This window comes from Rhipicephalus microplus, chromosome X (assembly GCF_043290135.1).
Source record: "Rhipicephalus microplus isolate Deutch F79 chromosome X, USDA_Rmic, whole genome shotgun sequence".
In the NCBI taxonomy this organism is placed as follows: domain Eukaryota; kingdom Metazoa; phylum Arthropoda; class Arachnida; order Ixodida; family Ixodidae; genus Rhipicephalus; species Rhipicephalus microplus.
Genome location: NC_134710.1, coordinates 160,751,004 through 160,766,428, shown reverse-complemented (window position 1 = coordinate 160,766,428; position 15,425 = coordinate 160,751,004). Strand labels below are relative to the sequence as shown.

Here is a 15,425-nt window from a genome sequence, read left to right as displayed (position 1 = left end):
AGTTTTTTTTCTTCATGTTTAGTTAAGGAGTTTTACTGCTGAAGGCCTTGACAAAGTAATCATCCACTATTGTATCATGCTATAAAAATAAAAGAACACAGATAAAAAAAAAAAGAAATATCCTCTAGTCTGACAAAGGTCATTTGCATCATGTGTAAGCCCAAAAATGTGTTGTGCATGTGTTTTTGTTATTTCTTCACATAGTATGTGATCTTATGAATGAATTGGTAAGGTTGTGATCCTTTGTTGTGTATAGATCGCTGCATTTGACCTTGATGGAACTCTAATCACTACCAGGTCTGGCAAGGTCTTTCCTGTAAGCTCAGCTGATTGGCGGTAAGGTTGTTGTCTTGCTCACTCTCCGTGTTTTGTAGAACCACGCATAAGCTTTGTTTATCGTCTTTTTTTTCTGTTACCTTGAGCTGCATGTGTGAGCTCTATAAAAAAAAAGAAATATTACTAATAAAAGTGGTGCTGCAAGTTTATTTGTTGGTTTTTAATTGCACACAGTGCTGTGCTCTTTCATTGGGTTACATTGGTATTCTGGGCAACACTGACTTGTATTGCACAGACTGCTTTATTTGTGTAAAAGAGCTCAAAGAGGATTCACCCAACAAGCCCAAAGTAAACTTCCAATACCATATGCACCTTCACATGACGTACCACATCCAGGAGTAAAATTTCGGAGCGATGTGTTTAAGGGGTGCATGCATGCTTTCTAGCTTCTCAGATGGACGGTTTGCAAACACTGGTGACACCTTAAAAATTTCATGCAGAACAAACAGCCAACGACCTGTTTTCGGCCTGAATCAGTACATATTCTTACTAAGGCATTTTACTTTTGCAAGTGGCCTGTATATGTCTGGGAACATCAACTATTTTGTCACTTTTATATTTGAGGTTCTTGCTAAAGATACTAGTTTAAGGAAGGGAAGATACTAGTTTCCGTAACAAAAGTTGGACGCTCACTTAAAAAAAGTTTCTAGGAGGTAAACAGTGTTTACTTGACACATCTCCTTCACGTATATGGCTACTCTGGAAGCTTCCACAGCATGTTGCTGAGTAGTGTGACATTTCAATTGCTGAAAGGGCATGCGTTTCCGCAAAATATTTACAACAGCAGAATCTCAATCGTGTGAATGTGGAATGAGTTTTGAGATTGTAGAAATGCTCTTTTGTTTAAGACTAGCAGGTTATGCTGGTTGACCTAGTTATATGGTGATCTAGATATCATATGAACTGAATATTTCATTTGATACAAGGAGATGCATTCTCTCATGTGGAGCTTCTTTCGGCTAATCTTTTTCACATAGAGGGACTACAGTGCCTACATACCAAGGTTAACTTCAGAAAATAATTTTTCAGGATACTGCTGTCAGAAACTGAGCCACGCCTGTGTAATCTTGTAGAAGAAGGCTACAAGATTGTTATCATTACTAATCAAAGAGGTCTGGCTAAAAGCCAGAGCCATGAAGCTGACTTCAAGAACAAGGTGGAGCATATCTTAAAGGCATTGGCTGTACCAGCCCAAGTGTACGTGTCTGTTGGCCACGGCTTCTATCGCAAACCAGCACCAGGGATATGGCATCACCTGGAGTCTCAGGGAAATGGAGGTATCCCGGTTGATTTGAAGGAGTCATTTTATGTTGGAGGTGAGTGTACTTGAACATGTTTTTAGTAGTGTTACGATGTAAAAAGAAGAGGTCTAGGATGCAGCTTCACTGGCGACCACCTGCTGGTAATGCACTTCCTCACCAGATCAGGATTGGCTACCCTAGTGCAGTACTTGGCCACTACCTCCCTTATGAAAGTACCAATCAACTCTTCGCTCTCAATTCCCAGCAGCTATGAAGCAACTGTCCAAGGCAGGGGTCAGACCTGCGTCGCAGTGGAGGGTGCTAAGAATCTCTAGGTCTCAATAGCCCATCATTGGAATTTGAACTTGGCTACCTTCAACGCTTGAATGCTATCTAGTGAGGCTAGTCCAGCTGTGCTATTCGAGTAATTAGAGGGTTGTAAATGGGATGCAATAGGACTCGGCGAAGTTAGGAGTACACATGAAACGTATACAGTGCTGAAGAACGGACATGACCTATGCTACCGTGGATTAGTTGACAGAAAATAAGTAAAAGTGGGGTTATTTTTTTTATTGCTTGTCTTTAAGGCATAATATTTTTGTATATGTGTATTAAATGTGTGCCGTTAGGCCTGTGTTGTGTATGAAGTGAAGTAGTGTCTTGTGGTATGTGTTGTTGTATCCAGCAGTTGTAACTGGTTTTGTCGCTGTAGCAAAGGCCGGCTTGAAGGAGGTGACGGAAGCGTTCCGGCTGTAATCCTTGACATGTCCATATAAGGTGGTATGCATCTGCTTGCATCGCTGAAGTAGTACAATGCAGACACGTATAACCAACTAGTAAATTCGACCAGTTCCATGATGATATAACGGCCGGTGTAAGGGCCACCCCTGCCCGAAGCCTCCTAAGCACAACTTCCTCCGCCCTAGTAATGTGAGGGGGGAGGCAGTAGACACACGGTGGAATAAGAGCATGTGTATCCTGCTGGACTTATACACAAGGATATCGCTGGCAACATAGAGGAACACTATAGCAGCAGTGAGAGGGTGGCAAGTATCATAATTAACTTTAACAAAAGGTACAAGATGAAGGTGGTACAGGCCCACGCACCTACATTAAGCCTTGATGATCATTTGTGTGAACGCTTCTATGAAGAGGTACAGTCAGCGATTAATAAAGTCACAGTATACTATTCTGATGGGAGACTTTAATGCCAAAGTAGGCAAGAAGCAGGCCGGAGATCATGCAGTATGACATTGGCTCTAGAAATGCCAAAGGGGAGTTACATCTAGGCATTGTGTAGGATGTAGAAATAGTTGTCAAGATACAATGCAGTGATCATAGAATGGTAAGAGCTTGTATTAATTTAGATTTAAACAGCAAAGGCATAAACTGATACTCCCAGTTAATGAGCTAGCGCTGAGAGGCAAAGTACAGGAATTCAGAGTTTCTCCTCAGAATAGATTCGAGGCTCTAAATGAGGTAACCAACATTAGCATTGACACTATGTACATAATCTTACTAGTATCATCAAAGATTGTGCTATCAGGGTTCGTACAGGTCCTTGAAATCCTTGAAAGCCCTTGAATTTTAAAAAGTGCATTTTCAAGGCCCTTGAAAGTCGTGGAATTTTTTGCCATCCTTGAAAATCCTTGAATTTCCTGAGCAGTGCGCTCTCATATCGACATTGCGACCTCCTAAATGTGGTACATCGGTGTGTGAACGTGTCAAACTCCCCATTTCTGAAGCAGTAATGCGGCGTGGGTGCACATGATCCCATTTTGCAAAAGTGCATGCGAAAAAAAAAGTCAGTTTGTGGCGAGGGTGAAGCAGTGAATGTCATAGCAAAAGTTAGAATGTCACACGAAGAAGGCCAAGCAATGCCACTGCCACACATGCAACGCGCCGCTCAAGCACAAGGGACGCACGAAAAGGAAACGCACAGAACGAGTGCCGATGAACGACTGTCATAGCTCGACATTAGAAGCGTGCTGCTTAAACAAGCCAAGAACGGGGCTAGAAAAGAAAACACATGTATCCAAAGGTTGAGTGTAAATTAGCCACTGTCACAGTTGTTACTTCTTGGTTGTTGAGCGACGTGCTGCGAGTGTCAACTGTGCACAAGCCGGCACTCTTGATGGGGTGGTGCCGTCAAATTTCAAGGCTATAGCAAGCACCTTCTGGGTTTAAGAATATATTTCAAGTCACTTCCCAAGTGTACCTAAAGGCTCATTCTCCTAATCGAGACCCATCGCGAGCGCGTCTAACACTGACGTAACTCTACAGGAAGGGCAACAAAAGTTCTAGTGACATCACACCAGATCTGTAGTCAGGTGAGTGACCTCCTAACTTCCATCCCGTACATACCGGCAAAGCATCGCGGCTGCTGCAGGTAGCGGCGAGTTTGTTTTGCAGGTGCTTGTGTGGCACATGTGTGCGAGAGCTAACAATACTCAGCATGACGCATGCAAGGCTTTGTTATCATGTGACTAAGTCAGCTACACGGCTAAGTACCTGCCCAACTTGATCCCCACAAACAGGAACTGAAAATTGTTCATATCAGAAAGGTGACAAATTATATAGCGAGAATAAATTAATCTTGGTGCATGTATCATGCTTATTGGAGCTATAATTAAAGCTTGCAAAAGGAGCATGCAAGACACAAATATTATGGCACGGCTCCTTTAAGGCCTGACTACACATGCGCGTGGAAGCCTATCAGCGCGTAACTTCTCGACATGGCATCGTGCCCTCACTCTATGGAGAGTGTGGGAGAGGGTGCAAGAAGTTATTAGGACTACGCTCTTTTTTTATAATTATGATATCCATATATATATTGTAAGTGTAGCAAAATTGGTCATTTTTGAAAATTTTAGAGTGAAAAATTCCAACTTGGCATGCCGCTTTGAGTTCTTGAAAAACTTGCAACAGGTCCTGGAAAGTCCTTAAATATCCTTGACTTTTCACTTTGGAACCCTGTACGAGCACTGAACACAGGACACTACTAAACTATCTCGGGACACAAAAAATCTTATTAAGAGACGACAGACCATGAGAGCCAGAAATGCAGCCGACAAAATTGAGCTAGTGGAGCTTTCAAAGTTAATGAATAGGCGTAAGGTAGCCAACGTCAAAAGGTATAACATGGAGAAAATTGAGCAGGCTGTAAAAAGTGCCAGAAACTTAAAAGCTGGGAAGGCAAACTTTTGCATAGACAAAAATCGGATGTGTGCATTAAGAGACAAGTAAGGCAATGTCATAGCCAATATGGATAGCATAGTTGAAGTGCTGGCTAACCTCCCTGTCCTTCCTCATTTATTCCTCCTCCTCCTCCTCCATAGTTGAAGTGGCAGAGAAGTTCTATAGAGTACAGAAGTCAAAACAACCAGGATGATATAGTTAGAAGCAATAATAGCCCAGAGGAATTTGACATTCTATCAGTAACGATAGGGAAGTAAGGAAAGCTTTAGGAGGAATGCAAAGAGGCAAAGCGCTGGTGAGGATAAGGTAACGACGAACCTGCTGAAAGATGGTGGAGAATTTTGTGTTGGAAAAACAGGCCACCTTATATTCGAAGTGTCTCTTGATGGGAAGGGTACCATAATCTTGGAGAAATAGCGACATCATATTAATCCATAAGAAAGGAGACATCAAGGACTTGAAAAATTGCAGGCCGATCAGCTCTGCAAACTATTTACAAAAATAATAGGTACAGTAGACTCTCAGTAAATGGAACCTGAAGGGACCAGGAAAATATGTTCCATTTAACAGGAGTTTCGTTCACTGAGAGGTGAACATGGGCGCATAATACAAGCCCGGAACCAAGTATTCTAGAGGCAATATTTCCGTTTAAGCAGTAGTTCTGTTTAACAGATTTCTATTTACTGAGAGTCTACTGTAATAGAATTAAGGTGACATTAGAGTTCGATCAACTAAAGGACTAAGCAGGATTTCGTACAGGCTACTCCACAATAGACCATATTTATACTATCAATCAGGTAATAGAGTAATGCGCAGAATACAACCAACCACCATACATAGCTTTTATAGATTACAAGAAGACGTTTGACTCAGTCATGACACCAGCAGTAGTTCAGGCACTACAGAGGCAGGGCATCGAAAAGCCCTAAATAAACATACTGGAAGAAATCTACAGGGAATCCACAGCCACCATAGTTCTCCATAAAGAAAGCAACAAAATCCCAGTAAAGAAGGGTGTAAAACAGAGAGACGCAATCTCTCCAATGCTATTCACGGCGTGTTTACAGGGGGTTTTCAGGACCCTATAGATTGGGAACAATTAGGGATAAGAGTTAATGGTGAGTATTTTAATAACCTGTGATTTGCTGATGACATTGCCTTGATGAGTAATTCAGGCGACAAATTGGACCTCATGATTACTGAACTAGACACGGAAATCAGAAAAGTCAGTCTGAAAATTAATATGCACAAAACTGAAGTAATATGCAACAGTCTCGGCAGAAAACAGCACTTTACGATAGATGGAGAGACGCTGGAAGTTGTAAATAAATATGTCTTATTAGGAAACAGGTAGTAACCGCGGAGCCAAACTATGAGAGGTAAATAACTAGAAGAATAAGGATGGGGTGGATCACATTCGGCAAGCATTCTCAAATCATGAATGGTAACCTGCCACTAACCCTCAAAAGGAAGGTATATAACAGCTGCATCTTGCCGGTACTTAGCTACGGAGCAGGTTTCTGCTCCATAGGTCAGTATCGGCAAGAGGGGGCTTACAAATAGTGTTCAGCTTAAAATGTGAATGAGGCAGCGAGAGATGGAAAGAAAAATAATAGGTGTAACTGTAAGAGACAAGAAGAGAGCAGAGTGGGTCAGGGGAAAAATCTGGGTGGAGGATATCATAGTTGAAATTAAGAAAAAGAAATGAACATGGGCCGGGCACGTAGCACGTAGGCAGGACAACCGCTGGTCATTAAGGGTAACTGACTGGAATTTTCAGAGAAGGCAAACGCACGAAGGGGACACAGAAAGTTAGGTGGGCTCATGAGATTAAAAAGATCGCAGGTATAATATGGCTGCAGAAAGCGCAAGACCGGGTTGATTGGCGGATCATGGGAGAAGCCTTTGTCCTGCAGTGGGCATAGTGAAGCTAATGATGATGATCAATTTCACGTTGACTTGTTTTTAGCCAATACGTTCAATGTACTAAATAAACATCATCACCAAGCTACTGCAACCCATTTAAGGTGGGATGAATTCATCTGGGAAAAAGAGCAATTACAGAGACGGTAACCATCAACTTGTGTTCATTTTTTCAGTCTATTATAAGGATGTATCATGTGCACAGAACATCGACGCCAACTGACCTAATAATTTGAGGGATAGATACATTGTCTTAAGGACCTTGTGTGAAGAATCTTTATTAAGCTCCCACAGCAGCATAGGTACTTTTAAAAGCCTATATACATTTTGAAGTGTTGAGATATGTTGATGATTCTTATATTAATTTGAAGTATCACTGCTTTGCCATCTTAAGGCATTCACTATTTGGTTTTAACAAACTTCAAGTTAGTATATGGTCAAAGCATGCCAGCTAACCCAATTTCTTAGTGGACTATGTAGAATGTAATGCATGATTCAAGAAAACAGCATCTTATACTGTTTGTGGCAGCAATACAAATGTGGCAAAAAGCTACCTACAGATACAAAGCTTTAACTAGGGTCTTTTCAATTTTCATGCATTTGTGTTTTTGAAATGTTGCAAGTAATAGCGCAGTGCATAAAATGCCACAATAGCAGCAGTCAGTAGTGCACTCCTGCAGTTTTTCAACATAACCTTGGAGCAAAACAATGGACGAAAAGCTAATATACATATGAGCTTATTGGAACTAAGCTCGGCCAATTTTTCTGAGTATAATAACTGGGAAAACATAACAAACTCTCAATTAACGAGATCATATGGTACCCCTTGGCTTTTGAGTCAACAATTCATTTCAGTTTATACCTTTTTTTAAATTTTTATTTCATCATTTGTGCTTTCTGCACTGTTCTCTGCCTGCCGAGAAACTCGAATACGACTGCACACACAAAGGTTGTGAGACATAACATCACTTTTCTTTGTATAGAGAGGTGATGTGGAACCTACCTGGGGAACTCACCTTTACATAATGTAGGCTGCATTTTGAATAAAGTAAATGGGTTTTTAAAAACAGCCTTCTTTGAGTTCATCATGTGTCCTATTGCTAAATTGCTTTCAAAAAGATGAAGTACAGCTCAACAAAAGCTATAGTTAGGTGTAAGGACATAATATAGATGCCACATGATTTAAGGTGGTACCATATTTTTGCAGGATTAGTCGTAACCTTAAATGGTCACTAGAAATGGCAGGTCTGGTGTCTTGTCTGCCTCCAACAACTTTCCACAGTTATATGTTCTTTCACTATGTATACTGGGAGATGACAGTGTACGAAGCAGACAGATCTATAAATGACTGATTGATGGAGCATTCAAGCAGTTTACATGAAATGCATAGCGTACGTGCTTCTTAATGTATACTGTGAGGTATTCATGTGTGAGTCATGCTTTCTGTGTCTACACTTGCAAGATAAGAGTTGTTCCATAATGCCATTTCAGTGTGGCTTAAGCAAGAAAAAATTGGTAGATCCCACGTACAGTGGGAATTGATGATATGCGAAGCACGAATTACGAAGGTTGAATTGTCACATTAAAATCAGCTCAACGTTACGAGGGGGACAAAAATTATACCGTACATCACTTCCATGTCATGATTATCACGTTTGCGCCTAGCGTTTATACTCAGTCATCCATTCACGTCACGTAATACCAAATTTGGTATATGTGAAGCTAGCGAAATGGCCGCGAGCGCGTTATGAGCATAGCATGTAGTCATGTTTTACGTGACACGCATGCCATTATTATCATGTTTGGACTTGTCATTTACTTTTGTCATTCATTCAGGTCACGTAATACAAAATTTGGTATATATGAAGCGAGCGCATCATCGGCGTGGCATGTAGTCATGTTCTTACATGACACGCTTGTCGTGATTATCATGGTTCCACCAGCCATGATCGTTTAATTACCTTAATCATCTTTTCATGTCACGTAATACCACATTTGGTATATGTGAAGCTAACGAAACGAATGCGAGTGCATTATGAGCATGGCATGTAGTCATGTTCTTACATGACACGCATGTCATGATTATCATGTTTGTACCAGTCATATACCTTCACCATACATTCACGTCACGTAATACCAAATTTGCTGTATGTGAAGCTAACGAAATGACCGTGAGCGCATCATGAGCGTGGCATGTAGTCATGTTCTTACATGACACATATGTCATGATTTTCATGTGAGAGCCTGTCACTTATGTTCACCATGCAGTCATGTCATTCCATACCAGTTTTGTGATATGTCATGTGAACGAAACCACCGCAGGAGCAGTAAGACCCTGACATGTAAATCATGACATTAATGACATACACGTCATCATTTTCATGTTATTACTAGTCACTTATGTTCGTCGTACAGTCATGTAATGTCATACCAATTTCGGTACAGATCCCATTATCCAAACGGCCAGAAGAGGTAAAAGTCGTAGGCGGCTAGATAGGCAGACAAACAGATACCGCCAAACTCGCCGAAGTTCGCTGAGAAATGCTTCGCATTTAGAAAATGTGTAATATTACAACAAGTGCTTTCTGTTGAATGCAAATAATTTCTGCATGAATTCTCTGCATGAATGCAGAGAACTTCACTCTCTGGTGTACTTGTCTCTGCTATAATTAAATTGCTTGGTAGTGGTGCTTTGTATGTATATGTTTCTGTGTGTCTTCCTTTGTGCAAGAAAACAATATTTTAAACTTCAAGTGGATTACACTTCACTCAGGTAATGCCCTGCAACAAAAAGGGCTGGAGAATGGGGAAAAAGCTTTAGATGAGCGCTTGAGAAGGGCATCCCATCAAGTGACATCTTCTTACCTTGAATTTGTGGCAAATTGGCAACATTGGACATCCACTCTTAAACTGCATTTCGCAATAATGTGGCAGAGGATAAAAAGCTGTGAGCAGTGGGATATAATCAAGCACACATTTCTATAATTTCACATAATCTTGTGCCACGTTCACTTTTCTTTTTTTATTCTTGCATCGATTGCTGGATGATCACCGTTGAACGCTCCTGAATTTTTACTGTATAAAGTTTGTGTGCCTTTTAGAGTTCAGATATGTTCAATATCATTAATTACCAATGTAATGAGCATTTCGCTAAGTTTTTTCTTAAGGCTTTTGAAATAATCTTGGCAGTTGTATACAAATACAACAGCACATGTAAGGTCCTTGAAGGGCCTACTTTTAAATTTTCTTATTGAAACCTCTAATTTATAAAAAATATATATATATTTTAAGATCTCAGATTCCCACTAATCAGAGTGCCATCTCTTACCACATTTTTACCCCTTTTGACCACCCTGCATGAAGTGAGTGAGTGGTGTTACTTAAGCAAGCAACCTCATTAGCTTCACATATGCTGTCATTAAAAATAGCTCAAGTCTAGGTTCCTTTGGTGTGTATGCAAAGTAAGCTATAAATCAGTAAAATTGAAAACACTAATGCTTGAAACACTGACATTCCCTCAAATAACTCGTGGATGTCCTTCAGCCTCAGAATCTGGATCATCCGCTGCAGCTGTTTTCTGCTGTATATAATGTTTTGCACCCCTGTAAGAGAATAAATAGCATGGAGAGTTTCATTCATAATGATGAAACCTGCATTAATGTACGAGGCAGCATGTTGGAAGGTAGAGGTGAGCGAAAATGTTACTGAAGTTTACTGTAGCGCAGTGGCATCAGATATGTGGAGATGTTCTCTAATGGACTTTAGGTATTATGATATGCAAGAACAAAAGTCAGAGCTTTTAACACTCTGAACATCCTTGGTACTTGTTAGGAGTGCTATGGCATGCCAACATGTCAATAGACAGTTATAGTATACCGGGCTCAGCGAGGTAGCGGGCTTACTATGATAGCGGGATCAAAGTGCGCCTGCGCAGATACGTACGTTACCGGTACCACTTACCGTAGGCACGGTATTTTTCAGATTTAAGGTTACCGTAGTAGCGTAAGTGTACGTAGTGTATGTAAACATGGTTGCATTTTCTAACGCCCGCTTCGAAGTGCTTTTAGCGTAGTTGTTAAAAGATTCACTTCGTTCGCAGCAAACGACTGTTTTAAATGGCTTCGCTTGCCTTCGGTTAGCTTTGATGACCGAGTATTACAGATAAACTAGTGTAATTTTTGAAATACCTTCCCATTTCGAACGTCTCTAGGCCTAACTAGAAGATCGATGTAAACAAATTGGCAACATAAATGTTTTCACGTTTGGTGCGGAGTTCACATTTATTTACTTTTATTATTACTAAAATAAAGTTGTAGCAATGCTTAGCGCGGTGACACAGCCCCGCCGCGGTGGTCTAGTGGCTAAGGTACTCGGCTGCTGACCCGCAGGTCGCGGGTTCGATTCCCGGCTGCGGCGGCTGCATTTCCGATGGAGGCGGAAATGTTGTAGGCCCGTGTACTCAGATTTGGGTGCACGTTAAAGAACCCCAGGTGGTCAAAATTTCCGGAGCCCTCCACTACGGCGTCTCTCATAATCAAAATGGTGGTTTTGGGACGTTAAACCCCACAAATCAATCAATTAGCGCGGTGACACGGGCAAACATTCTTGTTTTCTTTCCCTTTTCACTGTTCTTTAACTTATCAGTCCTCCGATAGGTGGCACCACCATCCCAGCTGGGGAACGTAAACCACGTAAAGGCTATCCTGCTAAACTGTAAGACGCTGTTCGCAACAAACATTCGCTGCATGGTAATGTCATTCTCTTTACCTCCTCTATCACGCTAATGGTAATCTATAACTGTCTAATGACATACTTAAGGGGAAAATGCTAGTTAAAAAGTACGTAAGAAAGAGAATGTACTCACGTTTATGACTGCTGCTGAGAGGGAAGAGTATGTCCCAAGGGTTGATCATTTTCTACGATTGCGGTCTCAAGCATCAGAACAGATCTCAACATCCGCACAAGTGTAAGGTTATTGTAAGGCAGTATAGAAGCAAGCCACAAAATTTCCATGATGTTTGTTTGGTGCCAGTGAAAATGCTTTATTAGAGGGCCATCATTTGTAAAAAATATATTTATGCAGGAATTTTTTACAGAAGTAGGTACCCTTACACAAGTAGTGATTCCGAGTCAAGCTTAGTTGTGCAAAATGTGTATGCTTATTGTTTTTTTTTTTAATTTTACCATAATAATTTATTCATTGTTCAGATGCTGCTGGAAGACCGGCAAACTGGGAACCAAAACGCAAAAAAGATTTTTCGTGTTCAGACAGACTGGTTAGTAGCAAAAGTTGACTATTGATGTGGATAACATGTATGCGAATTCGAAAAACATTAATAGTCTTGAATGTTGTGTCAGCATTTGTTTTTCTTGGCTTCATTTCTGAGGATTTGTTCATCTGTGATTTATTTCCCTCTGCTTATTTACACGAGGTAAATGTTATATTTAAACTTCTAATGAACCTATGTATATCACTGTGCTGCATATTTATACCTAGGTTCCTTAATATTTATCTGTCTTTATTCATATAGGAATGAACTGAGTATCTGATGGCAATTTGTTATATATAAAAAATTTTTATTTGACAAAAGAAGTGCTGTGAAAATATTTGCCTAGCTTTTCTGCAAACAAAAGAAAGGATGCATCACTCAAAGTAAAAACTTGTTTTCTTGAGGTTAGCTAATTTGAAGGCATACACCTATTTTTTCAGTGGCATCTTGTACATTATGTTACTATTGAGATGCTTTTGGACCTCGAAAGCATGTCACTAGAACTAAAGTGTTATCTGAGTAAGGTTTATTATGGTTACAAAAGATCAGTTTTCCTAATGCACATGTGAGCTTGATGCTATTTGAATAGCCTAAAGGAGAATGCATAGGCTCAAGTATACAGTTAGTGGTCATTGAAAAAACAACAAAATGATGCTACATGTTTTTTAGCTTTTGAATTGCCATTGCTATGTGGGCACTGATGTAACTTTCTATGAAGGTTCGTTATTTGTTCAAGTTATGGTAAAAACATTGAATATTGCTGCTTCAAATTTTGACTCCTTAGGGCTTTGATATACAACTAGCCGATAGTTATGAACTTTTTTTGCAATAAGCAATTGAAGACACATGATCAAAATTTTGAATTGCATGTTTAGCTATAAGTGATCCTAGTGAGCCACTTGTCACTTGATTAAGTAAGGTTTTCTTTTGAAGTTAACGGGTGCATTGTTCCTATTGTATTTTGTGTCAGAAAGAGCCAAGATTATGTCTGAAATTATAAAAAGTTATTTTCAGTTACAAATTAAGTGCTATTACTCAGTACACTGTCTTAGTTTTGTAATATACCTAAGCCTTTATTGCAAAACTTACTAATCTCAAGAAAGCAGCTTTTCACTTCCAATGACAGACCCTCCTCATTTTTTTTTTTTCATTTCCAGGAAAGCTTTGAGATATTTTACAAAGTCAAGAAGAATTCATTTCATCAGTCATTTAACTACCTTGTATCAAAATTTCATTGAAAATAACAAATAGTAATCAGGCTGTCCAGTCTGTCATCTGAATAATCAACAGACCTTGCAATGCTTTTATGTGCCCTATTCTTTATTTGCATTTAAGTAAGCCTTTCTTTTACATTACTTGTGTGTGATGTGAATAACGCAGCAAAGTTTACCACCTAATTTTGATTTTTACATCGCGACTTTGAAATTTATCGATACTGGTAATTTAAATACTGGTCATTTTAAATAAATGTGTACTTGGTAACGTAAGTGAAAAGCAATGGTTACAATAGCACGTTTTTATACTGAGGCATAGTTCAGAAAAAAAAAAATAGAACTCACTCAGACTCGCCAAACTTTTCCTAAACTGAACTTGCTCACAGTCAGACCCAGCAACGTACCACTCAACCGGACTCAATCAGACACAGACTCATGACCCCATCTGAGTCTTAGTGAGTCGACCCATGAGCGAGTTTGCCAACGTACGTGTTGAAGTAAACCTGGCTTTATTTTGAGCAGTATAGGTTGTAGGAAGTATCCTGGACTGGCATGCAAGCAATCTGCTCAGAACTGCATCTGATAGTTCTTCATTTGTACACCTTGTTCGGTTTTTTTCTAGTAATGCACCCTCGTTTAACTTGATACTATTAGCTTCACCTCATAAAAACTTTGTGCTTCAACTATAACACTTTTCACCTCAGTGTTCATGTTTGAATGCCTCACATTCCATACCGTTCATTGTAGTAGCTGCTTTGCGGGTCGTTGCTGCCTTTTTTGCATTTGCACTTAGTCAAGCCATTGTGACATAATTGGTCACTGTGATTGGTCACATTGGTAGTGGCATTGGCACTGCAAATGTTGCTGAAAAACTTCTGTAGTGATTTATTCATGTTAAATAAAGCCAACTTCATTTTCATTGTACAAGAACCTACACAAAATTGGGGAGATACAAATTATTTAGAGCTTTTTTTGTGTGTGAGGAACACAAGAATACAAACACAAGAAGTGTTTATTTACCATCATTGCTCCAGAGCACTAGCATGCTCCCATCTCTTCTTGTTATATTGTCTTCTAGAAAAAACAAAAATATTTTTGCTATTCTGCAAGGAAAGTTGCAGAGTAGCATGCATGGTGTTTTTTCTATTTCTGCATCGGGTAACATTTGCTTCGTGTTTGCAGCAAGGTGACGCAGTGCCTTTGAACTTCATTTCAGTTCGCCCTCAACATCGGGATTGCATTCTACACTCCAGAAGAGTTTTTTCTGAAGCAACCTGCAGCTAAATTTGATCTCCCGCAATTTGACCCTGTGAGTATGTGCCGAAATTCATGCGTCTTGTTTAATTTCTAGTTGCTACGTCTATAGGCACACATTTGTAGCTTCCTTTTTCTTCTCTTTATATTTGTTTTTTACCGATTTAAAGCGAAAACTCTGTGATATGTACATGTGTCTCAGCTAGGTGTTTTTTTCATCTGTTGCTTTGTGCTTTTCTGTGCCCTTTATTTAGCTATCATATGGCACCATCATTTGGTGCCTTTATTTAGCTACCATATGGCACCACAGTACTGCAGTATTTTACTATATTAACTTTTTTTATGCTTATAGCGTGCAATGCCAGGTCTTCCTCTTGCTGAAGTAATAGCATCCACAAAGCCAAGTGAAGACAAGCTCTTGAATGGTGATAATCTTCCAGCGGATCACACCGAGGTGTGTGTTTCAAGATTGCAGTGTTCTTGTGGAAGAAAAATATAAATTGCTTATGCTTATTTTTTTTTCCTTCAAAGATTGTGGTGCTTGTTGGGTATCCTGCATGTAAGTATATACTTTTTATCTTTGCCAAGGCTGCTAGGCATTTAGAGATATGGACAGTAAGACTAACTTAATGAATATGTGAAAAGCAAAGTCAAGCTTTAAAAATTTTTGCCTAAAATAAAGTTTGTTGCTCTAATGACTACTCTAAAAAATTCCTCAGAATGCAATGGCCTTGTGTTTGATGCTGATATTGTTTATGGATTGATAGCGCTGCAATTTTTTGCAGCATATTTTGTGGCTATACCTGCAAGCGCGATCAGGTACAGCACTGGAAAGAGAAAGGTTGCTCATTCTTGCCCAGCAACACGTAGAAAAGAATGATGTCATCCTGGATATTAATGAAGATTGTGACCCCCCTTTTTTTTTGAAAATCGGAATGGAGTTTCTTGCATGACATTGTTATTCTGCAGTGATCAGAATCATCACCCTT

General features: G+C 39.8%; 1 protein-coding gene across 4 annotated transcripts in view; it reads left to right on the top strand.

Annotated features, from left to right (window-relative positions):
• The window catches only part of PNKP (Polynucleotide kinase 3'-phosphatase), a 57,701-nt gene that overhangs the window by 7,589 nt on the left and 34,687 nt on the right, over positions 1-15,425 (top strand). For all 4 annotated transcript variants that reach the window (XR_005110536.2, XR_005110535.2, XM_037428475.2 and 1 more), the window contains exons 4-9: positions 257-336; positions 1,366-1,652; positions 11,907-11,974; positions 14,399-14,491; positions 14,789-14,890; positions 14,968-14,995. Coding sequence is in view for 2 of the 4 variants with exons in the window: in XM_037428475.2 (XP_037284372.2) it covers positions 257-336; positions 1,366-1,652; positions 11,907-11,974; positions 14,399-14,491; positions 14,789-14,890; positions 14,968-14,995 (658 nt within the window). In the remaining 2 variants the exon portion in view is untranslated. The remainder of the gene's footprint in view (positions 1-256; positions 337-1,365; positions 1,653-11,906; positions 11,975-14,398; positions 14,492-14,788; positions 14,891-14,967; positions 14,996-15,425) is intronic.